General features: G+C 46.8%; 1 protein-coding gene across 2 annotated transcripts; it reads left to right on the forward strand.

Moving 5' to 3' along the window:
• Positions 1–27,530, forward strand: DRD2 (dopamine receptor D2). 2 transcript variants are annotated; one of them, XM_013187290.3, is made up of 8 exons: positions 1–232; positions 19,167–19,479; positions 22,259–22,368; positions 23,932–24,068; positions 24,702–24,892; positions 25,744–25,830; positions 26,623–26,815; positions 27,300–27,530. In XM_013187290.3, the coding sequence occupies exons 2-8, from the start codon at positions 19,198–19,200 to the stop codon at positions 27,491–27,493; spliced, it is 1,194 nt and encodes a 397-aa protein (XP_013042744.1). In that variant the 5' UTR covers positions 1–232; positions 19,167–19,197; the 3' UTR covers positions 27,494–27,530. The 2 variants fall into 2 exon arrangements, with proteins under 2 accessions (XP_013042744.1, XP_013042743.1); XM_013187289.3 differs by having other exon boundaries at positions 3–232; positions 26,476–26,815.
• The last annotated feature ends 271 nt before the right edge of the window (positions 27,531–27,801 follow it).

Raw genomic sequence — 27,801 nt, forward strand, 5'->3', positions numbered from 1 at the left:
ACCGCTCCGAAACCGCTCCGCAAGTTCCAGCAGCTGCCAGAGCAGCTTGGGGTGGCTTTGGGTTTGCTCCTCTGCGTGAGCGTGGTCGGGAGGAGCGCCAGCGAACACCCAAAAGTCTGCCCCCAAAACCCGGGAGAGCCGGAGGAAAGCCGCGGCGGAGAGTTGGGGTGCTGTGGATCTATTCGGCACAAAGTCCTGCCACCGCTGCTGGAGACATTCGTATGGCTTGAAGGTAAGAGAGAAGTGCTGATGCTTTTCTGCCAGAAACCCAAGCGTTGTGAATATGCCGGGAATGCGATAGAGACAACAGCAGATGTTGTAAACCGCCACTGCCTAGCAGTGCAAATAAAGACAAGCAAAAAAGAAAACGCTTGGCATTGTACCGTCTGGTCTGTTGAGGCTGTTCTCTTTTAAAAAGAGTAGGTGAAAGCAAGTTTTGAAATGAAAAAAAATAATACAGAGTATCCTGATTATTTTTTTTCTTCTAAAACACTAACTGCAAACCAATGAACAACTGCTTTAAATACTAAAGATGCATTTAGGGATGCTAACAAATTAGGGTTGTTTGTAGAAGTTTGGTGCTCGGTGTTGCTCTCACGTACACACAATGGAAATAAAGTGACAGGGAAAACTGTAGGAGGAGGACGCGTAGATGGAATATCGTGTAGGTCCATTCCCCAAAAGAATGAGAGTGTGCAGATACAGTGTTTGAGGAAAAACACTCTTACCACACTCATTTTTATAGATAAAGCAAAGCTTCTGTCCCTCCCCTGCTTCCCAGCACCAGTGTTGATGTGGAGCTATCCTTCCCAGTGAAGGACGGCAGACCCGTGCTAATCACGCTTTCCAGTGAAAGCCCTGAAAGGCAAGCTGTCAGAAATTCTCCTCTAAATACTGGGAAGAGATTTTCTGCGAGGTTTGGAGTAACCTCTGTGGCATGAAGGAAGCCCGAGTTGTTCCTGTTTCTGTCTTAATATTTTCCGTTGTCCTTCAGCTACAAGTTGCATCTGCCTTTTTGCAGACGGCATAAAGCAGGGAGATGGGGCAGGCAGGCAGACAGTAAGGTTGTTTTGGGTCAGCACTGTATTGTATTCAGCACTGAAGTATTTTTGTTGCAAGTTGTTGACTGTAGGTGGTTTCTACACAGCTCACACATCCTCACATGTTAATTGTCAAGTCTCCTCAGCCTGACTTACGCACATGCAGAGCCTGGAGCCACAGAGCTAACAGCATGTGGAGCATGAATCACTGCTCTTCAAGTAGGGTTTGGAGTCAAAAAGAAAAAAATAACTTTATTGTTTTATAAATAACCAGCCATGAAATTATGATATAACTCATCAAATAGATTGCACACACAATTCACGGCAAAATAGCATGGGTTGTATTTCTCACATGTTCAGTGTTTCGCTTAGTTGTTCCTCTTTAAGCACACAATGGTGTTCAGAATTCACGTCTTAAATTAAGTAAAAGTCCGTGAGTTTCTCTGTAGCAATTTAGAAAAAAAAAGTCTATTGACAGTATTACTAAATCCATCAGAGGAGTGTAAAGAACCCTAACAAAGAAGTGTGAATAGCACAAACTCCGTAGTTTTTGTGTATTTTTTTCTCCATTTATCTTCTTTTCCATGCTGCAGAAATTCTGCTCCCTTAGAACCTTTATTCTTTATGTGCCATCCTTCCGGGCAGAGTTGCTGTGAAAGTATTTCCACTGATCTGTGTAGCCTGTGATTACCTGCTGCTTGCATGGACAGTGGATGGCATTGCATGCAAACGTGGTGGAGAGAGGAAGAAAGAAGGGAGGACTTTACCATTAGAAATGGCAAAACTGTAAATAACCATCTATCTACAGATTATACAGGTGTGAGTTTGGACACTGCCTTTCCCCTTATTATTATATCCTGGGAAGTCCCCCATACGTACTTCATGCAGCTGTGCATACCCAAACCCATTGTGTGTAGCCTGCCGAGCTTTCCATTTGCATGTAACTTCCATAGGCACACAAATATTGGGATTGCTTGAGTGTAAAACGGCTTCAGCTTGGTGCACAGTGGCATTCATAAGGCAGAAGTGCATGTGTCAGACCTAGAGGGAAGTACATGAACCTCTGGAAAGCAGCTGAGGCTGGGTTAATAGTACAGGTCAACTTGTAGTGAACATGGACCGTATCCAGAAGCAAACAGCTTCCTTTTTACGTTGCATATTCCTTCTGTGTCACTCCCATACTCTGCATGAAAGCCTAGGTTATGATTAGATAGGTGGTCACCCGGTGCCCATCCTGGCAGTGCTGCACAGCCCCGTCCCAAATCCTCACCCCATCCTAAATCCTCGTGGAGCCTGCTGACGTGGGCAGGCTCCATCCCTGCAAACCTGCAAAGCGAAGGCGATTTCCTGCATGTGCTCCTCCCGCGAGGGGATCGCAGCTGGCCGTCCACTCGCTCTGCATGCGCTGCATGCATGCACGCAGCAGGCACGGAGATTGCTCTTGAATCCTTCCCAGCTTGGCTGAAGTAGGAGACACCTGCCTGGGAAAGACACTCAGCATTTCCCTTAACGGCACTTCATTGCGGGTTCGGTGTATTCTTCCTCACGTCCTCGCAGGGCAGCAGACTCAGGCTGTTCCTGCTGTTACCAAAGGCACTGGTCAATACATAACAGGAGCGATCAACGTGCTGCTAAATGCAACTGGAAGAGAACAGCAGCGTGCTGCAGTCAGGTTGGAAGGTCTGAGCACTGGCACAGGCTGCAATGAACAGGAAGGCCCTGCACATAGCTGCGAGTTCTTGTGCGTTCTTCTAAAATCACACCTTTGTATTAAAACAAACAAAATCTCACCCTCCCACTCTCTGTTTTCTCAAACTTTGGAATTTAAATTTGCCTTTAAAGAGCTTATAATGCTTATACTTTGGTGTGTCTCAAAAGGCCACAGGGAATTGCGCTCTCTGTGGTAAAACCTACTCTCGGAAAGCGTAATTACCCTGGGTGCCTCTGTGTTCACCACTGGACTAAACAAAAAAAAAAAAAAAAAAGAAAAAAAAGAAAGAGAAAAAAAAAAAAAAAGGACTGCCTTATTTTAAAGCCCCTTGCTGCCGAATGGGTCACTTCAGTCCTACTGGGTAGACGGAGCCCACACTGTGTAACATCCGAATCGCCCTGGGGTTGTGATAACCCCAAGGAGCAGATAAGAACTGCCTTAGCCCGAAGCTTTCTCATCCTTGGCATCTGAGGTATTATACAGAATTATCTTCTGAAGCTGCTTCTGAAACTGCAGGGAATAGTTGGATGGGAAACAAACAAACAAACAAACAAACAAAACCAAACGAACCTTACAAAATCAATCTTCCTCCAGAAGGGAGCAGAATTTATATTACTTGGAAACATTTGGATGTTTTTATTTCCGCTGTGTGAATAAAGCCACGGAATGCACTTCTAAACCCTACTCTCTTTTTACAAAGCATTTGCTTGCTCATCTCTGACAACCTTTTGCTTGATTTACCCTTTTTCTCATATACTTCTTTATGTAAATCAGAATATTTTTGACAAATCTTACATACAGATTCTCTAATACAACAAGGAACTTAAAACAAAATACTTATCTTCAAAGGCACAACTGTTCGTAGCTCTTTGGATGTGAATAAGAAGGATTTGGCTCATGAACCTTACAAGCATCTCATAATAACTCTTTTTCAATTTCACCCTCTGTGCACAAAGTCCTTCTGAACACTTAGGAAATCTGGAAATGAGCATTGGCTCTCTCACACGGACACAGCTGACTTTTCATAGCTAGGAGATGTAGGATGGGGAGCAGGTTGACATAACATGCAATTTAGCTGTAAAGCTTCTTGCCACAGGATGCTAAATGTGCCTAAACGCTGTTGACCAAGGTTTAAGGGGAGACTAGGCAATATCAATGCCAACGGAGGAAATCCACTGATGGTTAATAACTGTATAGAAAGCACCCTTGCTCAGTGAATGCCTGCAATATAAACTGTTGTATGATGAGAGAGTGTTTGTAAAAACACGTCTGCTTGCTTCATTCTTATGCTCTTGCCCAGGCAATAGTTTTTGGTTAGCACTGGGGAAAAGATGCTGGGCTAGGTGAACTTTGTCTGATCTCTCGTTGTTATCCTTTAAGGCTACAGGCAGAAAATACAGTAGGCTACATTTTAAATCACATTACAGTTTGAAATTTATGGAGGAAGGATTTATAAAGATTTGTTTGGGGTCTAATGCCGCTGTATTTTACGAAGGAAAACTTTTAGTAACTGCATTTGCTTTGGCTAATTCTTTAGGCGCGCACAAATGAGACTGATTAATTTGTGCCATGGAGTTGCTAACAAGCTTCTCTGGGGAAGGGGGAGGCAATTGTTTAAGTCCTGTCAGATGCATCACTCCTTGTGCTGTTACAAAACCAACCTATATTCAATCTAAAATGGTTGCTAATAAGTATTAACTCCCCTACCAATTGTTCCACCTCAATCATGTTTTCTCTTGCTGTCCTTCATCTGGATATTTTTAGCATTATAATTTTTTTAAAGATGTGACTATGTGTTCAATTGCTTCTCTGCTGTACATCCCTCCCAATTATCTTGGTGGGTATTTTTCTCTCAGCCCCCTAGAACGGGTTTATTTCTGGTTTACTCTTCCCTGTTGGTTTCCATGTGGTTATGTGGGAGGCTGCACACTCTTTATCAAAGCAGAGAGCCGTGATTAGTCCATTCAGAAAATGTAAATGCAGCCTGATGTGTTATGTAGCACTGGAGAAAAAGAGATAGACTGTGAGGAGCAATAAAAGCAGGCAGGCACAGAACACAGTGCCGAGCCCTGTAGGTAGGCCTGGGTGATCAGAATGACGTCCACACTTCAAATTTCTAATGGAGCTGAATAAACACCCAACCTGTGCACTGCTGTCTGGGGAGGGCTAATCAGAGTGCAATGCAGTCCTGCTGAAGTAAGTGAAATCCGCTGTGACTGTGCAGCCCTGGCAGTTAACATTCATTTTGATTCGTACCTCCCTTCCTGTGCGTGTTCCATTATTTATCCCAGATCTCAGACTCTGTAGCCTCAGCTGTTCCTATCTGAGATGTCCCAAGAGATGAAAACACACTTATTAGCTGATAAATACATGTATTTGATTTTACTCGCTGCTTCAGGTTGCCAACTGCTAGCGCTGTGGATGTATCAGCAAAATCAACACTATTGAGGACGCGCTGCACAATTTGCAGCTTTATAGAAAAATGAACTCTTCACCAACATCATAGGTTTTTGAATCATGTTCCCTGGGATGCTAGAACTGAGAAAATGTCTCGGAAAAGTTAAATGCATTACCTCATATATTACACCTTGCAAATTACTTGTCTGAACAAGTAATTGGGCTGAGTACCGGCCCCAAACACTATTTACATTTATCTGATAATTTGGAGTTTTAACAAATTACGGTTCTGTCTGGTGCAGGCACTCTGCTGACCTCCAGTTACCTCCCTATCTGCATATTTCAAGCTTTCACGTGTTTCTGTAACAATCCAGAGAATTGTGATTATCTGCAGGATTGCAGAAGCCTGAAGTTAGACGTCTAACCTTTTTATCTGCTTTCTCTGGTGGCCACTCCAGGCAAGAATACCTCTGAGGTAGAGCCTTATCTCCACGCTTGGAAATCTCACCCTCTCCCACATCAGAGAGAGCAGGGTGCCTGCAGCCAGCCTGCTCTCCCTCAGACATCTACGTGCAGAGACTCATTTCGGTTAATCGTGCTTGAGAAGCTTCAGTTATAAAGATCTTATTAATTTAAAAAAATTAAAAATTGGGAAAAAAAAAAAAGCCATATATGTGATTAAAGAAGAACCACCCTGGTCCCAGTAGGTGCATCATTTATACTCTCTGTGGGGCCGTGGATGCTTTAAAAATGTGTTTGTGGTGGTACAGGAATACCTCGGCACACCATGACTGTGTGAATGGGCTGAGCGTGTGTAAGCTCCTTACTTGTGCTTTTTAGTGGCAAACTGACAGTAATGATTGGAAGGTTTTAATTATCTGACTATCTGGGGAATCACAAAGTCAACATCCAAATCCCCGTGCTGGGAAAGATTTCTGCGTGTCATTAGTTAACATCGCTGTTGTTATTCACAGAGCGTGGCTCGCGTTGGCCACGATCCATGTCTGGGGACCCCAGACCTCAGTGTAAAGAAGGACGAGGAGGTTATTGAAGCGTTGGGGTTACTGTTACTCTTTTACAGCTGCACACAAGGGTACCAGGCAGCCTCTGGGCTCCCCATGTAAATGGCGAGCCCCCAGCGCCCGCCCAGGTGCAGGACAGGCTCTCCTAGGCATGGGATGGGGCACTGGGCGAGCTGAGTATTTCCCAGGCTTAATTAAAAACGTCAGCTCCCCACAGGTGCAAGGTGCAAAAGGTGTCAGGCTCTGGCCACACCGAGTGTTTCCCAGAGCTGTACGGCCCTGGAGCCCTGCAGGATGCTGCGGCACACGCGGAACTGGCACGCTGGGAATCACAGCGTACCGAGAGCTCGGCTGGCACAGGTGTGGTTTCAGGAAGCTTCGAGTAAACTGGGAGGTGTTGCTGCGCTTGGTGCAAAAGGAAAAGTGCTCGTTCAGCAGGCTGGCTGGGGGGAGGCAGCACTCATGGAAAAACGCTGATTTGGTGCCCCCAGCCACAGCACTGCTTCTGCAGAGCTTTAACAGCCAGGGCTTGCCAAAAACTTCATGGCCAAAGCCATTTCCATTGGAAGTTGAACTGAATCAATGTTTCGCAGAAAATAATCCCTTTTCTCACACGTTTTCTTGCTTGCTTTTTTACCCAGTACAAATTCAGTAATATTTCCTCACTAACATTTGGTTTAGCTGCAAAAGTTCTGGGTTCAGAGCTTCCGACAGAGATTAATGGTCCTGAAAGAGAGATCATCTCTGTCACTAGGATTTTACCATCCCCTTGTTGCACACCACCAGTAAAGCCCCAATATTCTTTCTAAAATAGAGGCATATGCATTTCCTTTGAAAGATGCTTTACTAATAAAAAGAGAACTCCATGCGATGACGCTGTGCAATTACTCGCTATGTAGGAGGATGTTTGTCTACATGTGATGTCTATTGCTTTGCAATTTCCTTTGCCGTCCTTCCAAGTGTTATTTTTATTTATCTGTAGATTTTTTTTTTCTTACTGTGAAAGAAGAATCAATTAGGAAATTACAACAGCAACAGAAAACGATGAAAAAGGATAATAATATACTTAAGATCCTTTGGCACTTCACATCGCAATTCAGCTAACTGCTGAATTTCTGATTCAGAAGGCCACAGAAACAAACCCACAAAACCTCACGTAACAGACGGTTTATAGAAACAATAAATGTATTTTAGAAAAAGAAAGAAAAAAAGAACATTAAGAGGAAATTATAAAGAAAAGCAGTGACTAAATATGTGCTGGAGACAGTCCAACACTGTGGCCATTTCTACCAGCATTTCACCCCACAGGTCTTTTCCTGAAGATGTCCTTCACGTGCCAGGCGTGGCAGCACCTCGACCACTACAAATGTGTCTGATTTTCAGCTGAGTGAAAAATTCAAGTCAGAAACAACAACAGCAATCCATGCTCACACTGCAAACTGTTTTACTTACAGACGTGGGTTGATTTTTTTTTGGTTTGTTTTCTGTTTTTCCTGGAGAGAACCACACACTCCAAGGCCGTGCCGACTGCTACCCTGGCACGCTGCTGCTCCACGTCCTCTGTTGCCTCTGCTCAATGGGAAAGGTGCAGCTTTATCATTTCATGAGATTCCCATCCTTGCTGTAGATGTGATTTCAGCCACAAGTACCAAGTTTCAGCAAAACAAATATATCTCAGAGGTCCCTAAGGCAAAAAGAGATGTAGAATATACGGAGGGGTATAATGGAAGTGTTTGCATCCATCACTCCAGGGGCTCTGAGATAAATGAAAGGAGGGCTTATCAGTGATGGCAGCTGGGAAGAGGGCTTAGAATTTGTCCAGCTCAGCATTTGGTCTGCTGGATATGGGGAACCAGTAGTTTCCCCTGCAACCCTTCCCGTGTGTGTGTGTTCAGAACCAAATAATAGGTGCTGGTGCTTGCTCTTTGCTTCAGCCTTGCTAAACACAGCAGAGAGGCCACAGATGGCGGCAGCACCGCGAGGCAGCAGAGGCAGGCCGGTTTACATGCGCGAGGGATGTCACATTCACACGTTCCTGACTGAGGCTTTCCACTCTTCTGGCTTGTGTTTATCAGAACGAGAAAATATTTAACACTAGGAGAAAATTCACTGTTATTTTGGTACTGTTACACAACAGTTTGCAGAGAAGAATCAGACACGGGTTTGGTAGAAAACAGCAATTAAAACCTCCTTTGAATCTCATTGCAAAGTATTTCTTCAGAAGGGGATGCCAACACTGAGCTTTGATGGGAGGATGAAGGGGACTGTGTCTGCAGGATGAGCATGTAAGAGAACACAATCCTTCTTGCAATGTTACCAGGCACTTCTGTTGGGAAGGCTGGTGCCTGCTGGAAGGTTTTCCTTGGACTTCTCCGCTTGTTTCACCTTCAGCAAACAGGGCGTGTTTGTTCAGACCATGCACATTTTGCTTTTAGTCGTCCCTGCTCCCTTATTTATACTGCTGATGAATAAAACAGCCCCTGAAGATAGCACTGGGTTTAGTCCTGCTTTAGCTGTCACAATTACTTGTGCCAAGCACTCCATAATTAAAAACATTAGTGGCTCCTCGTAATGTTTCATCGGAAAGAGTATCTGCTCCCCCCGAGGTAGGGTGGAAATATTCATGACTATCTGGAGCCCCATTAATGACGTTCTGGATTAAATGAATATGCAAAGGATATGGAAATCATAACTAGAGCAGGTCCAGCTTACTGGGTGCATGAATTGGACTCCTTACGGCTGCTGTTTGCTGTGGCTGATTTAAAAGCTTCCGATTAAGCCAAGTCCTTGCTGTGTTAGGTGGGCACCTAGGCAGTGCTTTGGGACAATGGTCACAGCCACAGCATTTTTCCAGCTGCACCCACCCAGGGAATTGTACTGCAGGAGCTGTCGGTGCACAAATCATCCCCAGCTCTCTCTCTTCCCTCGCTTGCACAGAGGGAAGCTGGGGACGGTCCCTGGGGACCGAGGCATTTCTGCAGTGTAAACAGCAGCCGTGAGGATGTTTCCTTTCTCGTCCTCTCCCGGTGTTTGTTCTGCTGATTCAGTTTACTAACTTTTCAGGGCAAAATGCCTGCTGTGTATACTAATGCCTTTTGTACATTAATGGCTCGCAGCAGGAGGAAAGTTTCACAGAGGACGTGAAAGCCACCAGGTAAAACCTCCCAGAGCGGCTGTTCAGTGTGCAGGGAGCCAGAGGAGCACAGGCAGAAGCCTTGACCAAGGTGGGCTGTGAGCAGAGGCCTCGAGATCCGCAGCCAGTGTGTGTTGAAAAGCAGCACTCGTGTGGCCGAGCTCCTGCAAGCAGCTCTGCCAACTGCGGCTGCTCCGAGCTGGCCTCTGGAGCCACCTCCTGCTTGCAGTAGCTCTTTTCTGCGGGTTTGAAACCCCAATGACTCAAATCACTCAGGGGATCAAACATCTCTCGGACTTTGAAATTGCTTTTGGAGCTTTGAATAACATTTTTTCCTCTGGCTAAGGATTTGCTGGTGATGCTCCATGGCAGAAGGGGGGGCTTCATTTGGTCTCAGAGCTCCCACCAGCCCTGCTCTGCTGCTGAAGGATCAGCCCAAGGGCACCAGCTGGGCAAAGGGGCTGCAGCAGCAGGTGGGTTTCCTTGGCCGTGAGCAGCACATGAGCTGCAGCTGGACTTCAGCATGCTAATGAGCTTATGGGGTGCTAATGAAGGCCTCTGTGAGAAGCTCAGTTTGGTACCTCCTGACCAGCAAAACCGAGCAGGACAGGCACGATCTTCACCCCCCCTGCTTCTCCCATCTTAGCTCAGGGTGAGGCGAAGCAGCCACGTGGTCACCTGGAAAATGAATGCACCGTGCACCAGGGAAACACAACGCCACCTGTGTCACCCACACGGGCTCTCGGAGATCTCTGACGAGGCACAAGGAGGTGGCTGCCTTCTTCTCCCACTACCAAATTCCACTAAACACGGAAGCACCTAACACGCACTGTAAACCCCCTGTGGTCTCACACAGCTTGTTTGACACCAGGCAAAGGGTTCATAAGAGAAAAATGCACCCCCATCATAGACAAAAACCTCCCCTCCTCCTGACCCTGCTCAATGCAGCCAGGGGAGCATTGCCATTTAGGAAACCAGAAGAAAACCACTCAAATCAAGCTGGTGAGGGGTTCAATAAGACATTTAATTTCTTTGGCCATGCTTGAAATCCCATCCTGAGACACTGGTGGGATGAAGGCCGGCCTCTCTTCAGCCCCTCTGCCTCCACGAGAGGCTGGGACCGCGGACGCTGGGTGCTGCAGGAGGACACAGGGCAGCGCTTGGCTCCCACAATCCCAGCGAGGGAGCCAGGCAGGGGCACCACCGGCATCTTACGGGGCCGTCTGATCACGAATGACACTCCTTGTCACATCGCATCTCCAGGAGCTCAGCCAAAAGGCTGGGGGAAAAGGCGCCTGAGTCCTCTGGAGCCTGCCTCCCCGCCGCGTGTGCCAGCAGGAGGGGCTGTCCTCGGGTACCCCAGGGACAGGAGGGGTGGCAGCGAGGCGTCACTGCCTTGGCATCACGGCCAGGCACAGCAATTCCCCTCCCCAGTCTCTGCAGGGTGAGGGAGGACACCAGGGAGAGGGTCCTGCCAGGGGGCCCGATGCTGGTAACTCTCTGCAGGCTCACTCTCTGTACAGTTTATGTGCTTTCTTCCTTTTTTTTCTTCCTTTTTTTTTTCTTTTTTTTTTTTTTTCAATCAGTGCCCTGGCACTCCTAGGCAAGTTTTATCTTAAATATTGCATGTGGCTCTTTCTCTCACTCCCTTACATGTCTGCTTGAGATCCAAGTACATATGCTATTTCTGCTCCGTGAGCTGGGGGCCAAATCCATTTGAAATAATGACAAAGCTCCCACTGGGAAGGAAATCATGCCTAGTAGCAATAATTCTTCTAGGAATGCGCGCTTCTGTATCACAACAAGTAGCAGCAAAAAAGATCTCTGCCTCCATGGGCCGACTGAACTGAACGAGGAGGGGGACACGATAACGCAGCATCATTAGAGCTGCACATATATTGCTTGTATGAAAGGGAACGTGCTGCTTTGCATATCTGCAAGATGCTCAGGAAGGCTGGATCGAGATGATCAGACAAACACTTGCCGTGGAACGGCCGTGGTGCAGAGCAGGACCCCCACGGTCCCTCCCTGCCCTTTCCAGCACTACTGCTAGGACGGCAGATGCCAGCTTGCTGAGGATCCAGCCCCATTCCTGATGGCTGAGCGCCCGCTCTGCGGCAGGAGATGTGACAGGACAGGTCCCGGCCTGGACCTCTGTCCTGCTTCCATTTACATTTTGCTTGCAAAGCTGACCAAGGTGGGTGCTGGAAGTCAGCATTTAAGCTGATTTAGGCGGAGCTGATTTGGGTCAGGGATTAACTGATTAAAGATCATTAGGATGTGAAATTTGAGAAGCACTGGTGGATGTAGGAGGAATACACAGAGGCTCCTCGCCTCCCCTGCTCTGACTGCGGCTGCCCTTTGTGGCCGTTCGGCAGGAAGGACAGGGCAGAAATTCATCTCAGGTACCCCTGAAGTTACAAACACAGGGAAGTGGCACGGGGAGCGAGACGGAGTCACGGGATCTGCTGTGTGATTGACACGGCTGCCTCGAATCTGCACAAAGAGTCTATTAAAAGGGGCTTCATGGAAACTATTAGTCACGTACAGTTCAGGGCAAACACCCACAAAATCTTGGAAAAAGGGGAAGGGAAGGGAAGGGAAGGGAAGGGAAGGGAAGGGAAGGGAAGGGAAGGGAAGGGAAGGGAAGGGAAGGGAAGGGAAGGGCTCGGCTCTGCTTTCCTTTGGAATTTGCTTCTTTTGGCAAACATTTTTGCAAACAAGCTTAGTGACAAGAGTGGCAATGAAAAGAGCAGATGTTAAATGAATGTTAGGTGGCATAAGTGGAAGGCAAATATTTGATCTCCTCAATCTGAATTATTATTATTTACTTTTAATAAAGTGTGGCTGAAGGCCTCGGTGCTGAAACATCCTTGTGCTAGGTGCTGCATAAACACAGCAAGCCTGACTGCAGGGAAAAATTGTTTATTCAACCAAGGAATTAACACAATCTACTTCTGCAATCAAATTAAGTTATACTCTTCAAATACCAAGCATCAAAATGCGGAGCGAACGTTAAACAGACAAAACCAAGTAATTTTTAAAATCCTTCAACATTTGCCACATTTTAACCAGGACTTAAATAAACATTTTGTTCAAATTTCAACCACCTCTGTAGATAACTCCTGCAGATGGGAGAGAGGAGATTCATCCTTTTCATTTCCTCAGAAATAATGCAATTATCTCTACCAATGATTAAGGGTTATTTGCAGACATTGGTGGATGATCTCAAATATATAACAAAATCTAAAAGGATCACCAGCATCATAAGGCTGGGAGGTTATTAGATTAGTCAGAGTCTCTAGTCAGAGATTTAGCATTGGTATACGTATAAAAGAATTAGGGAAAAATGGTCTTCTGTACCAAACAGGATGCTAGGTCTATAGTAAAGCAATAGTTAATCAGAACCGATGTCTTTCTAGTCAGAAGACCTGTCGCTGACAGCAGCCATCTCCATGTGAGAACACTGGAGCGAAGCGATGTGCGATATCTACCCTATTAATTCACAGCCTTATCTGTGGCTGTCGCAGACTTCGCTAGATCCCGCGGTACAAGATCTGGTGGTTTCCACAATTAGCTTTTGGGTGGGCCTGACAGAAGACTTTGGAAGGGGTCTTTGTTTTTGGGAAGGGAATTGTTCAGCCTTAAACACTGAAAATCGAGGTCTGTGCAGTATCTGGCTGGGTGTCCAGAACCGAGAGCACATACAAGTGATTTAAATCCTTGTCTGCCCATCCTTTCCACCGAGCTGAGAAGTGTTCAAGTGGGCTGCGTTTGGAGCAGCTCCAGCCTGCAAAATTCTTAATCTGCCAAATGCTCAGAGGATTAAAGCTTGCCCTGTACCCACGTCTTCTTCCAGAGTAACAGGAATCAATGGCTCTGCCCCAGCAGCCTGCCAGGCAGGAGCCAAACCTCTCCCGAATTACGTGGGTAAAGGGAGGGATGGGGTTTTCTGGAAGGAGATTATTGCTGGAGGAAGCTATTTATACGTACTTCCACTTTGGAAGGAAAACTACTGATTTGCAATGTAAAGTGCCCTTCTGCCTTCGAGATGCCTGTGAGCTGCCAAGCCTGCTTTCAGGAGGGCCAGCAGCAGGAGCGTGTGCTCTAGCGGCTGCCGGGGACCTGGAGGTGCCAACGCTGCAAGGCTGGGGAACCTCACCAGGGCAGGAACAGCTCGGGATTGTCCATATCACGATAGAGGATCAAATCCCTAGAAATGCTCACAAAATGTGTTCCAAACTCGGATAACCAAAATGTTTTGAGTTAAAGCTTTTCAAGGAAAAGAGCATGATTTAACTAAAATTTCAGAGCAGGCACTTATTTTATGTTTCTTAAGTTTTATTTTTTCATTTTGATGCAAGATGTAACAGGTTTGAAGTCTTGATGTACTCTGAAAACTTCACTTAAAAAAATCCACAACCTTTTCTTGCTAACATTATTATTTTTGATTTTAATATAAAAATGGTAAAGTTGGAAAATTCCAAGTAAGTTCTGGTAAACCCCTTTGAGAAGCTGCAGGTCTTGAATGAAGAGATGGCCTTTTTGGAAACAAAATCTGCATTTCGTTGGCAGAAAGAGATGCTAAGGCAAGGTGTATGTGCAGTTCCCCCGCTCTGGGGAGAACATCACCGAATTTCTCCCTTCCAGTAGATCTTGCAGGAGAAAAACAAGCCACACACCCCATAGTGGCAAGCCCTTAGTTCTGGGCACTTACAGGAGGAGCTGCCTCCGTTAGGTGCTTTACAACATGCTCCTGGGGGACACACGCATGCTTCCTAGTAGGAAGACACAATTAGATATTACACAAGACCAGGTGAACCGCAGCAAGGTTTCTGACTCAGAAGTGAACAATAACTGTGGTTAAAATGCCGTGCACTTGTATTTTGAATAACAAAGGACTTGAAGAGTGGGGACCCATAGAGGAAGGCAGGAGAGAAGGAAGCCTTTCTAGAGGCTTTTGCAAGGAGCTGATGGGAAGAACTGTTGTATTGGGTAGATACGAAGGCTGTGTGATGCTGGAGAGCTAGATTTCAGCTCCAAAAAAAAATCTTTGTCTCCAATCTCTGTACCTCTAGGTGCAAAGGTAGCTAAGACTACTGCTTGCACAGTGCTTCTGAACAGGGAGACAAAACGTCTCTTCTAAACCAGTTTCCCTTTCTCTTGCTCTTCCACCACTTCCCTCCAACATAACATGTCATTCCCCTTCACTGCAGTGCCTGAGCAGCATTCTCGGTGGAACCCAGTAAACAGCATCAAGAGGCATCTTCAGGACAGAAAGGATGGCAGTTTGACAGCTTTCCTGTGGCCCACTGATTCCCAAATTTCAGAGGAAAATGACAATATTCCGGGAGGCACTGTACTGTGCAAACATCACTTAGACATTGATTTCTGTGAAACTGCCTTTGGAGCAATTCTGTCCCTGAACACCTTTCCTATCCAGCCCTAGGCTAGGTGCTCGGTAACCTGCTGGGCACCTCTGGGTAGCTGCTGCAGGGGGAAACAGGCAATGTGGCTGCAAGAAAAATCTTGGGAAGGGAGGCAGGGGATGCTCTGGGGCTGCAGGAGGAACACCTGCCAGCAGGGTGCTGCTGCTGGTGGGTTTTGTCGTCGTGCTGCTGGTGGGTCTGCGCAGAGCTCAGCCACCGCAGGTGCTGGCAGGCGGCAGTGGAGGGACGGTGATGAAGCTCCGTCCCCCTTGATGTGTTGTGCTGGGGCACAGCCTTTGTGCTATTTTAGGATGAACCAAAGGCTGGCTGCATGTTTTGGCAGCCTGGACCAGCTCAGCCCCTCACCAAGGCTCCTAGGGCTTGGGTTGTGGTGTCACAGGCAAACAGCTTCAGGGCTGCTAGCGCTGAGCACCGCACGAGCACCAGGGTTGCGATGCCTGTTTGCCACAAATCTAATGAGGTGATCAATCACCAGGAGCCAAGGAGAAATACCTGCATTGCAAACAACTCCATTTCCAGTTTTCTCTCCAAACAGAGCAGGGAGTTACCTACAGAGGGGAGAAAATCCCTGCGCTCGCAGCCTCCACCCAGCTGCATGCAGACCCGTGGGGAGAGGCTGATTTCCTCAGGGTGGCAAACAGCTCCCAGGCAGGCCGTGCCGACCAGGGGCTCTCGAGGAAGCTGGTGTGGTAGGGATCAGCCAGGGCCGGCCGCACGCAGCTCCCATGCAGGGGAAGGCAGCAGAAATGCTCCGGGTGGTGCTGGCTCATGGCTGTGCCGCGGCATCAGGTGCAAGGCTGCAACCGTGCTGCTCCGTCCTGCCCTTGACCGCTCGGCAAATCCGCAGCTGGATTAGCCCTGGCACGCTCACGGTCTGTGTGGGCTCTGAGTGCGAATTAAAGAGGCTTTGCTGCAGTTAATTCACCAAATAATTTGTTCTGTTTCAGGACTCTACCCCCACCCACGTCCCGAGTCACTGCACTGACAGACCCCTGAGGTTCCCTGCTTTGCCTGGGGCTGCTGACACTCCACAGGTCACACAGGGAGGGCCCTGAGACCTCCTTTCCTGTGCATTTGTGGTCCCTTCCCTCGGCCACTGTAAGAGCATGCAGGTGCCTGGACAAAGCACCCTTTTCTCGAGTCAGCTTTGCAAAGTGCTGCCGTGAGACTGTCAGCAGCAGAAGAAGCAGGGCTCCGCACCGCAGCGCTGAAAGTCTCACAAGATGCTCTGATGGCCACTGTAACGCTGCCAAGTGATGCCAGTCTGAGTCGGGAGAAATTAAGGTTATTTTTAGGACTGAAAACTCAAACTGTCCCAAGTTAGGAATTAACAGAGATTAACAGAGTTGTGCCTGTAACTGTTGTTTTCTACCATATAGATATGTACTCGGTACAGCCTTTAATTACACAATCACAAATTGTGCTGTTTTAGTTCCCTTATTTCAAACAAAATATTTGGAATTTTGTGTTTTATTTCCCCATATATATATAACAGAAACACCAAACCTTTCCGTTTTTCCCATGTTCAGCCATAAGCTTTCAACTTTTCCCGTGCTGACCAGCTGCCTGCAGGAGCACAGAGGAGGCAGAGCAGCTGCGCTGTCAGACGGCCCCACCGGCAGCTTCCACAGAGCCTTACACAAACTCCAGCCTTTGCTTCTGTTTCTGTGATATTGTTTGTTTGTGTGAAACTGTGGAGAAAAGGAAAATAATTCCCTGCTGACCTCATCTCTCTGTCTAGCCACACCAGAAAACCAGAGCAGACCTGCTCAGAGCCTCTTATGACAGCGGGTTTGGGAAGGGTGGCAGGGACATACACCTGGGGTTTGTCCCTTCCATTGACCTTCCAAGCCTTCCATTGACCACCTGAGCAGCAGGGAAAGAGGGGTTGGGTTGCAATTCTCTCATCAGGAAATGTCAGGCAGCATCCATTGGGTTACCCTAATTCGCAGCTGCTGAGAATATGTCACGACTCTAGATCCAAAAACTTAAAAATCCTGGTGTACAAAGCCCTTGTGAAAAAGAGAAACAAAACAGGACAAAACAATTTGCTGTATAGATGGGTCTATTTAAAGAAGAAAAAAATCTTGCAGAATCTGCAGAGGAAAAGGGAAGCGAAGTTTTTGCTCAGTTTATCCAGGGTTTTCAATATCCCCCCAGCCTTGCCAGGTAAATCACCGATACCTGGACCTAGGGGACTGGCTGTGCACAGATCCTCCACTTCCTCATTTCACAACTCATTCCTGAAATGAAAATAAAGGTTGAGGATGCTGGTGGCTGGTGTAACAGTTCTGTGGTGCAGATGTGTTTGCAACCAAAAGCCAGTCACATGCTTTCCTCTTTTTTGCACCAGGCTAAAAGCGGAAACAGACCAAAGCCGCCACACAGAATTAGGAGAGGCACAAGGTTGCCTTATTATTCGGCTCTCTAAAACAACCTTGCTGTTCATCAATATGATGCCACTGTGGCCTGCACAAAATGGTCTTGAAAACACCTCTGCAAGACATGCTGTAAATGAAAGCGTTGTAGTTTTAATGCGTGAAGCCTTTCTGCCTTTATACACCGTGAACTTCATGCGAAAGCCACTGACGTGGGCAGGGTGCTCAGGGAAGGGATGCGCACGACCTTGAGCTGTTTTTGTTCCCCAGACCAGAACTGAGCCCGAGCTGTTCTTTGTGACTCCCACTGGGAGCAAACACCCTCTCACATCACTTCTTCTTCTGGGTTCTGAAGTGAACCTGACTTGTGGTTTTGAAATTTTGTGGAGTTACCAGGTTGGAAATGAACTGCGGTCAGAGCTCAGGCACTGGAATAGCCACGGGGCTGATCCTGCACATACCAAGTCATTCCACTCCTTTTATACTTTCCAGATACTTTTCTATATTCCTGATTTTTTTTCTCTATCCTGCATTTTATGCATGTTTCTGCCTTCTGTAGATAGCTTTGCATTATCAAAGGGCAATGGGAGAAAAGAAAAAATTGTTGCTGCATTTAGCATTGATTTTTCCCCTTCACTCTGAGTCACATAAGCTAACATTTAATTAATTTCTGACACTTTGACAGTTTTTAAGAAGACATTTGTAGAGCTATCAAGTGCCGCTGATAGCACTGTCAGACAGACACTTTTTGAATTATCAGCTATTAAGGACCCATATGCAACAAATTTCCAGGGTTTATTATACAAATTGTTCTTTGAATGAAAAAAGCACACAAAAGCTCAGTGAAACATAAAGAAACCATTGTTCCCAGGTGAATTTGATATTTGCAAATGTTTTGCTATTTTGATCACTTGCATGGCTTTATAAATCTAATTCGCTTTGTCTTTTATTAAGAAAATGAAATGGCCTGCTTTAGGATGTCTTGAGAACATGGCCAGATTTTCACATCGCAGTGGTCTTTATGGAGATGCAGCTTGAGAAATATGAAACCCTTGATTTTAGGAAGTGCTGAGCAGTGAAATGAGGTCTGTTTAAGATCTTTCAAAGCTGAAACTCCAAATCCAAAGCAGCCAAAATCTCCAGTTGCTTTTAAACAGCTCTTGCCTTTATACTTTAACCGTGCTCTCTGACACGTCACCAGTTCTTGATATAATGACTGCTTCAGGTAGAGACCGCAACCCTTTGCTTTTAAACACACGTTACCTCGGGAGGGGCGTGCAGCACGAGGCCAGCAGCCAGGAACAAGGGGACAACTTGCCATGGTGCCCCAGGTGCCCGAAGTGACTGGTCCTCCCAGTGCCAGATCTGCAGAAGCTGGGTTCTGGGAGGCTCCCAGGCGTGTCCTCCTGTTCTCCCCTTTGTGCTGCAGCCTCACCAGGAGAGCCACAGAAGGCAGGCACGGTCCAGCACTGACTTCCAAACTGCTCTGTCAGGTCTCATCTTCATCACAATTCAGCCCGTGGTTCTTTTATTTATTTATTTCCCTGCTGGGGGGGAAAAAAACATAATGAAAAGCAAAGAAAAAGAAAAACAAACAAACAAAAACAGAACCCAGCCCAAAGCCCCATGAAAAATAAACCAACTGGGTCATGGCTCATCTGCTCTGAACCTTGTGCACCTAACATAGAGCAGTTAGCAGACAGGGAATGTCAGGAGAGCTGATGCAAAGATCGCGAGCTCTCTGCCTGAATTAGCTGTGGCACAGAGCAACTGATATCCCACACCACGGAAACCTGGGGATGAACTGCGAGTAGAAGCAAACTTCCTGAATCCCTGCCTAGTACCTGACCACCAGCTCAGCCTCCCCTCTGGCTCTTCATCACATTTCCAGCCCGCCAACCATCTGCACGTAATTCAGGGAAGGGGGAGCAGGATCTGGGGAATCCCAGGAGTCAGGTAGCACATGCACGACCATTTTATTCTTTATTTTACATGTTGACATTTGACTGTCTTTTCAATACCTTTTTTGCATCAGGGTGGAGCTGGGACCTGGCACATTTATCTTCATGGATCCCCTAAACCTCTCCTGGTACAACGGTGACATCGGGGACAGGAACTGGAGCAAGCCGCTCAACGAGACCAATGCGGACCAGAAGCCTCAGTATAACTACTATGCCATGCTGCTCACCCTCCTCATCTTCGTTATCGTGTTTGGCAACGTGCTGGTGTGTATGGCTGTGTCCAGGGAAAAAGCCCTTCAGACAACCACGAATTACCTGATCGTGAGCTTGGCAGTGGCAGATCTCTTGGTAGCAACTCTGGTCATGCCGTGGGTGGTCTATCTGGAGGTAGGTGACCCAGCTGTTTCTCCCAGTACTGAACGTTTCTGGCAAGTGGATGGAGAGAGGGAAAGTTTAGCAGCCCAGACATCAGCTATTTCAAGGCCTCCTGATTTTCACCAGACAAAGGTGTTTTACATTTCCTAACAGTTGATCAGATCTTGCCAGGAAATGGACATGCTAACAGATGACAGATTCATTTGAAAATACACTGGTGTTCAGAGGGCTGAATTACAACCTAATTACATTGAAAATCTGGCCTATAAATGTGGAGTGAAAGGACCCCAAGTTTGTTTTCAAAACTACGCGGGCAAACCATACATTCCCAAGCATAAGACTGAATCTGCAACTACATCACGGATATCGCATTAAAAAAACTGCAACAAACAGTAATCAAAAACGTCTTTCTGAAGGACTACTGTAGTAAGAGGAGCACGCAATTGTAGAAGTACGATGTAAATCCAGAGCTTTTATGTCACAATATATGAGAAACAGAATCACAAGTGAGCTACTTGTCACATTCCTGCCGTTAGCACGTCGCTTCAGTACAAAAGAGCTCTATGCCTCTGCATACAGAGCCATATTTGAGTGGCACAGTGTTTTGTGAAAGCCAAATACTCCCAAGACTGCTACCTGTTTACCCGACAGCAAATTATCCTTGCAACAGTAAATAGCAGGAAAGAACAAAATACATCTCTAGAGGAAAGAGCAGGAGAAGCTACACTTTCCCCTTGCTGGGAAGCCCACGTTCTTCAGCCAGCCTGGAGCTGGAACACCATGCATCACGACCAAGAGAGAAACCATAAGGCTGAAGCTCCGTTCAATTTACTATTTATATTCATGCATTTGTTTAGGAGAGAAAATGATGAAACAGAGAGGCGAGCAGTGGAAGCCACAATCAATCAGTCCATTAAGTATTAATGCGAAGCAAAACAAGCCCACTGACATGATATGGGCTGTTGAGAAGCCACAACACTAATTATCACTCTAGTTAATTATTGTTTGTGTTGCACTTTAAAAATGTAAAGCATTGTGCATGTGCTAAAGCGTATTAACATGACCACAGGCTGGTTGTGATTGTAGTTAATGCCTCTGGGATTAGTTACACTCATCTATTGTATTTCTCTCTTATAACACTCCACTTTAAGCAGAGGCTCATGCTGTGAGGAGCTCTGGCTCTCTGAAGGCCAGCTATGAGTCTCTCAGACATGTTGTATATAATGTGGAAGAGTAAAGCACAAATGATGTAAGATGCTCCCCTCTTTCTGCACTCAGATGTGCACGGAATTGGCCAGGAAGCTCAGATTTCTCAATCCGCAAAGTGAGACAAATCCAGCTCTCTAGATTGCTGCTGTTATTGATGGACTTTTGCACTCTCTGCTCATATCCACACTCTGCTAAGCCTACTGGTAGCTTGAAGCAACAAAACCCCTGACGATACTTGCTGGCAGAGACGGAGCTATTGCCATGATGTGTGTTAGGCACACTATGGTGCCTCGCTGGCTCTGCAGTCTGAAATGAAAACTGTCCAGAGCCCTTTGTTCTGTAAATATCTTCATGGTTTTTAGGCTTTGTGTCACAAGGTGGTGCAGAAATGAAAGTCAAAAGACAGAAAATGCTTTTAAAAATCCTTCTGGGTGCAAACAAACTTCCTACCTCCAAACTTCTGACGTTTCCCTTACATAAATGAAAGCACTAAGAGAAAGAACTGCTGTAGTTTGCAGCATCTTCCATAAAGTCAGATCTGGGAGTTCAGGAAACTGATTTTGCACAGGCTTATGTCTGGCTGGAAACCTTTGCCTTCGGGCAAATTCTAGTCAAAGTTACTGATGTGACTTTGTCTCAAGTGCTTTTTAAATCACTGAGTGTTCATCTGTCACTCAAGCTTCAATGCAGTCATTCTTTCTTTCTTCTTCATGCTGCCTATGGTTATGTATATCAGAGCAGAAATAACCAAAGAATAGATATCTTATTCATTCTATTTTCAAATGCAGTAGGACTCTATTTTTATTAGAGGGAAATATACTTTTTTCATCACATGCCAAATACAGTAGTCCTAATAATTGCTATTAAACTTTATTTTCAAAGTTTGGTTTCAACAGCAAGATAAGGGAAAAGAAAAAGTCTACTGGTAACTAGAAGTGTTATCATAAATTATTTGTCTTTATCGCAACATGTAACACATCAAAAAAATTCACTATGAATTAAATTCATTTTGGTCACAAGAAATGAGATGCAAGGAATTACTTCCCCAATTTCTAAAACTAAGAAACAAAGGAAAGCTTCTGCTTCTCTATTACTGATCTTTGCTATGTATAATTAATAAAAAAAAAAAGTGTCTAACAAAAAACTACAAATACAATTGGGGTTGCTTATATAAATAATATAATATAAAATTAATGTATTTCCTTTCTGATTCTTATTTGTAATGCTTCAGAGACCTACATAAGTTACTGCATAGTTCCCTGGCTTTGAGGAGACTTGCGCTCCCATGTCTCACTGCAATACGAGCCAAGTCTGTGTTTGCCATTTGGGCTTTGCAGCTTGCCCCACAGACTAACAGGCTGGACCCGAGAAGGATAAAACCCCCACCAGACCTCAGGGAAACGCTTTAGAGGATGGTTTGGATGATTTTCCTTCTTGCAGTGCCATCATTTGAGACACCTTTAGTCTAGAGAGAACAAAGACCTCAAAGGGATCAGTGGACAATCCTGCTTGGCTCAGCATGGGACTGATCGAATGCGACCTGATTCCAGCTGCAATTTGACCACGTTCCCTCTCTTTGCAGGTGGTTGGTGAGTGGAGGTTCAGTCGCATCCACTGTGATATCTTCATGACCCTTGATGTCATGATGTGCACCGCCAGCATCCTCAACCTCTGTGCCATCAGCATTGACAGGTGAGGGCTCTGCGGCAGAAAGCCATGGCCATCTTGACACGGCCTGGGGGACTCAAAGACTCGGGAAGGGTGACAGCTAGTGGTGCTAAAGTCTTTGGGAAGAGTGATTTAGAGGGCATAAATGACTTTAAATAGTACAGTAGTCGAGGCCGGCTGCAGCACCCTGCCCCAAGCCGCAGGTGGTTTGGGCCCTGCCTCGCCAGAGGCTGATGGGGGGGCGGGCTTTGCCCCTGGCCTCTGCCTACAAAAGGCCCTGGGAGGGCAGCTCCATCTGGGAGGGCTTTGGGGCCATGTGGAGAGCTGGTTTTTTTTTTTTTTAGTGAAGGGAAGTGTGCAGTGTGCCTGGACCATGGATATCACCAGCACACTTCCCAGCCTGGTATGCTCCACAGGCTGCTGCCTGCTGCTGATCTCCCAGGCAGGTGGGGAGAAAGCTGTGGGCTGAGGGGAATGAGGAAAGGCCTCAAGGCTTTGGGATGGTTCATGAAAGAGTTTGGGGTGCAAGTGTTTTTCTCTTCCCCCCTGCTTCTGTTCTGGGGTGATGATGTGGGACAGAATATAAAAATCCAGTCCACAAGTGATTGGCTATGTGACAGGTGCTACAGGCCTGGTCTTGGGTTCTTTCCTAATGGCTGGTTTTATAGGGCACCAGGCCTGACAGTAAAATGTGGGAAAGGTTTATCTCCCAGGGGCAAAACTGTTCTGGGACAGGAATTAGCAGGGCTTGTTTGCAAAGCTGTAAACTAGATCTGAAGGGGGATGGGGTTGCAGCTGGGCTTGCATAGGTGGGGCAGAGCTTTAGCAGTGAAGAGCACCTCTGTGATGAGGAAAGGCTGTGGGAGCTGGGTTTTTTCCTCTTGGAGAAGAGGAGACTGAGGGGTGACCTTATTAATGTTGATAAATATGTAAAGGGGGAGTGTCAAGAGGCTGGAGCCAGGCTTTTCTTGGTGACATCCAATGATTGGACAAGGGGCAGTGGGTGCAAGCTGGAACATGGGAGGTTCTGCTTAAATATGAGATCAAACTTCTTTGTGGTGAGGGTGACCAGCCTGCCAGGAGGGTTGTGGAGCCTCCTTTTCTGAAAACGTTCAAAACCCTCCTGGATGTGTTCCTGTGTGATGTGATTTAGGTGTTCCTGCTCCAGCAGGGGGATTAGACTAGATGATCTTTCAAGGTCCTTTCCAATTCCTACTGTTCTGTGATTCTGTGAGGTCTGAGCCCAATTCAGTCAGAAGCAGTCATAGAAACACCCCCTGAGGATGTAAATGGCTGGCTGTGTGTATCCCCATTAGTTCAGTCCTTCTGTTTATAAGCTTGAGTGATGGAGCAGTGGGCAGGCAGAAACAAGGAAAGAGTGGAAGAAAAGAGCTATGCTGAGCAGACCCCAGCATCGTGCTCTCCAAAACAGGGAGTGTGGAGATCTTGGAGATTCAGCAGCCTGACTCACCCTGTGCTCTCACGCTGCTCCAAGCGTTCAGACACAGTAACCAGCTGTGATTTCCTGCAAAGTTTGTTGGCACTTGCAGAATAACCAAAGCCTGGGTTTGTATCTTCACTCCGCAGGTACACAGCGGTAGCGATGCCAATGCTGTATAACACCCGCTACAGCTCAAAGCGCAGGGTCACCGTCATGATTGCTGTGGTCTGGGTGCTTTCGTTTGCCATCTCCTGCCCTCTCCTGTTTGGCCTCAACAACGCAGGTGAGTTCTGCCACCTGCAGATGGCTATTGGCATCAACCTGGCTTTACTGGCTCCCCAGGTAGTCTTCTGTTACAAGATAGGAATAAAGGCGTGAGTCTGGTTTTAGGTGTCCTAGGATGCATCCATCCCTGTTTCAGGTATGCCCTCCCCACACCAGTCCAGGATATGCCAGCTGCTTCTAGTCCTGTTTCATCTCTCGTTGTTCCACACCAGGATGGCAGAGGCCTCAGATCTGCAGTGACACGAAGCTTACACGATGCTTGTCAATGTCACAATGTTTGTCGGCTACAAAACCCAAATCTGTGTTACATTAAAACGTGATAAGGAAAGGCATGGAGCAGATGTCTTCAGCGAGACTGGAGAGAAGGGAAATGGCAGTTCAGCTTGCAGTTTCATGGGAGGACTGGATTGCAAACAGCATGGCATCAGCACGCTCTCAGTTGTTGGCCAAGTAATAGCCAGGGCTCTTGGCCTTGAACTGCTTGCTCAGGGTCTCTGGCCTTGAACTGCTTCTAGCTGATGTGGTGGGCCCTCCACTCTCTGGGTATCTCTCTTCAGAGAGAGAGAGAGAGAGGAGGGGGAAGCTGGTGCTAGCCCTGAGGGATGATGAGCCCAAACTTTTTGTCTTCCAGATGATAATGAGTGCATCATTGCCAATCCTGCCTTTGTAGTGTATTCGTCTATCGTCTCCTTCTACGTCCCCTTCATCGTCACCCTGCTGGTGTATGTGCAGATTTACATCGTGCTCCGCAAGCGGAGGAAGCGTGTCAACACCAAGCGCAGCAGCCATGGCCTGGACTCAGACACGCAGGCACCGCTGAAGGTAACCAGACCCTCTGCCTCGCGCTCGCCTGCCGCCGTCCTTTCCCTTTCCTGCCCCACTTCATCCCCAAAGCGCTTCCTCCTCTCCCCAAAAAAGACTGTCTGGAGGATGTGAAATATTGGATTACAAAGGTGAATGCTGTGTCGTGAGCTGTTTGGGAGGCCCAGCTGCACACGCTGGATTATCAGGTCACAGGCTGGTGTTTCACAGGGATGCTTCAGCAGGCCTGTGTTAGGAGCCATGTCACTACCTAGACTGCATTCCTTTGGCTCTGCTGAGTTTGGGTACCCCAGACTACAAGCTGTGCCACCTTCTGAGTCAGCTGTGCTGACAGAGATGCAGAATTTCAGTGGCAGTCAGTTGTTGCATGGCTGGGGTACCAGCTCCATCCCTGGTAACAACACATCTGCAGAGCAAGCAGCCTCTTGAAGCATGCAACAGGCATGATGCTGGTGGAGTCAAGCTGAGCATGCTTAGTGTGAGACGGTGAGAACTCTACTCTTGCAGCATGTGCAAAGCAGCTAGCAGGGATATGTAGTCCTGGAAGTGCTACCTCCAGCCCACATCGCCCCAGAGGCCAGGGCCATGGCAAGCAGAGGAAGCAGCGAGGCAGGGTGGACCAAAACATAAACAGATCTCTGTAGCTTCCTTCCTTTGGTGAAGAGCACAAGGGATACTTGCCTCCACTACTGCTTCTCTAGGGTAGTTTTCCATCGCTGTTAGCACCTTAGTCAAACTGATGAATTTCTGCTTCATGCCCTGTGTTTGTATTTTCACTTGCCTCCCTTACCAGCTACCCCTCCTAATTACTATCTGCTTGTGTAACCTATGAGCTGGTGCTTGCCCCTTAGGACAAATGCACTCATCCAGAAGACGTGAAGCTCTGCACAGTTATTGTGAAGTCCAATGGGAGTTTCCAAGTTAATAAGCGCAAAGTGGTGAGTGTTAAAGAGAAGTGGTAGCTTTTCAGAGCGCTTAGCTTTCCCCTTTTCTCTTCTCAGGACACAAAATGAATTTATGCAGTGTGGGAGAAAATAAGCTAAGAACAAAGGTTACCATTCAATCTAAAAATTTAAATATTCTTCCTGTTCCTTAGAGTGAAGCAGGGGGTTTAACATCATAGAGCTCAAAAAGCCAGACTAAGCTCACCTAAAGATCAGCTATAAAAGCCATGACATTTTAACATTTTTTCTCTTTGATTTTCTTCTCTCTATTGTTTATTTTAAGTCCTGGACTGCATTGGCTATGTTGGGCTTTGCTTGTTGATTTTGTTTTCATTTACCTACATTCTGAAATAAAATACATGGGGAGTGGAGACAGCGTCTCCCATTTCTCAGCCTCCTTGTGTAATACAGGAGTCAGAGTCATTCTCTGCAGTTCTGTCAATCTCATCTACCCAAATGTATCCTTATGTGTAAATGATTTATAGCCCGTTCTTCAAACATCTACCAGAAAAGGTAGGGAGGGAGAAGAGGGGTTGGTTGTTTTTCAGCATCATCCAGCTTCACTCTGTAAGAAACATTCATTGCTGCTCCCTGTATATTTACCTGTCTTTATGTTGTGGGCATTTGATTCTTGTTCAGGAGGCAGAGAGTCACATAGAGATGGAAATGGAGATGGTGTCCAGTACCAGTCCCCCTGAGAAAACCACCATCAAACCAGCAGCCCCAAGCAACCACCAGTTGGTTGTGCCGGTTGCTTCTAATCGGGGCACCAACTCAACCCTGCAGGCACACTTGGGCAGCCCTGGGAAACTGGAGAAGAATGGACATGCCAAAGAAAACCCCCACACAGCCAAGGTCTTTGAGATCCAGTCTATGCCCAACGGGAAGCTAAGGACCACTCTTCTCAAGGCTATGAACAGGAGGAAACTGTCACAACAGAAGGAAAAGAAAGCCACTCAGATGCTAGCCATCGTACTTGGTGAGAGTGCGCGTTGGATTTGTCTCGTGATCCTGTAGAAAGCCAAGAGCTACCCAGAATTAGGGCATCCATTTTGAATGTCCAGTGTAGACTTGTTTTTTTTTCTAGGCCTCCACAGAAATAGTTGCACAGGATGCATCAGAGTCTGTGTGGCTCTCAAGAGGAAGGCGACCTCCCTCCCAGCCAGGAACAGCACACAGTGCTGTACAAGGGGCTCACAAAACTGTCCAGCTGCAGGGCGTGTGCATTGCCAAAAGGCATGGGTGCTACAGCACAAGAGGCAGTGTAGTTCAGCAACAAGCTGGCACCTCTGCAGGACAGATTTCTTTAATGTAACCAGTCTACTTAAATCAGCAAATAAGTTCTTTGCTACTTGGGCACTCAGAACGAAACCAGACATAGCAAACAGACAGAAGGCTTACTGTTCTCAGTCTCAGAAATTTTCCCGTTTTCAGCAATCAAAGTCTGTTTTTTTTTCCCTCAGGTGTTTTCATCATCTGCTGGCTCCCATTCTTCATCACTCACATCCTGAACATGCACTGCGATTGCAACATCCCCCCAGCAATGTACAGCGCCTTTACGTGGCTTGGATATGTCAACAGTGCTGTCAACCCAATTATTTATACCACCTTCAATATTGAATTTCGCAAAGCTTTCATGAAGATCCTCCACTGTTAAAAGGAAAAACAGTAACCGCATTTTTAAGAATGAGTGGGGGGGAAAAAAAGAATCCAATGCCATTCACGCACACAGACAAGTGGGCAGCCGTGGAGAGGTCTCAAGCTGTTGCACTGGGCAGGGGGAGTGCAGTGCCACAGCAGCGCCGTGCCCATGCACCTCTTGGCAGGGACGTAATGAGGACCTTCATGCGGGAGGGAGGTTCTCTTGCCCCTTGAGGTGACCTTTGGACTCCAGGACATTGAACCCAAGGGCAGTTCTAAGAGCTACCCTCACACTGTGCTTGAAGTGGAAGCAAAAATGGAGGC

Source organism: Anser cygnoides, chromosome 21, assembly GCF_040182565.1.
Source record: "Anser cygnoides isolate HZ-2024a breed goose chromosome 21, Taihu_goose_T2T_genome, whole genome shotgun sequence".
In the NCBI taxonomy this organism is placed as follows: Eukaryota; Metazoa; Chordata; class Aves; order Anseriformes; family Anatidae; genus Anser; species Anser cygnoides.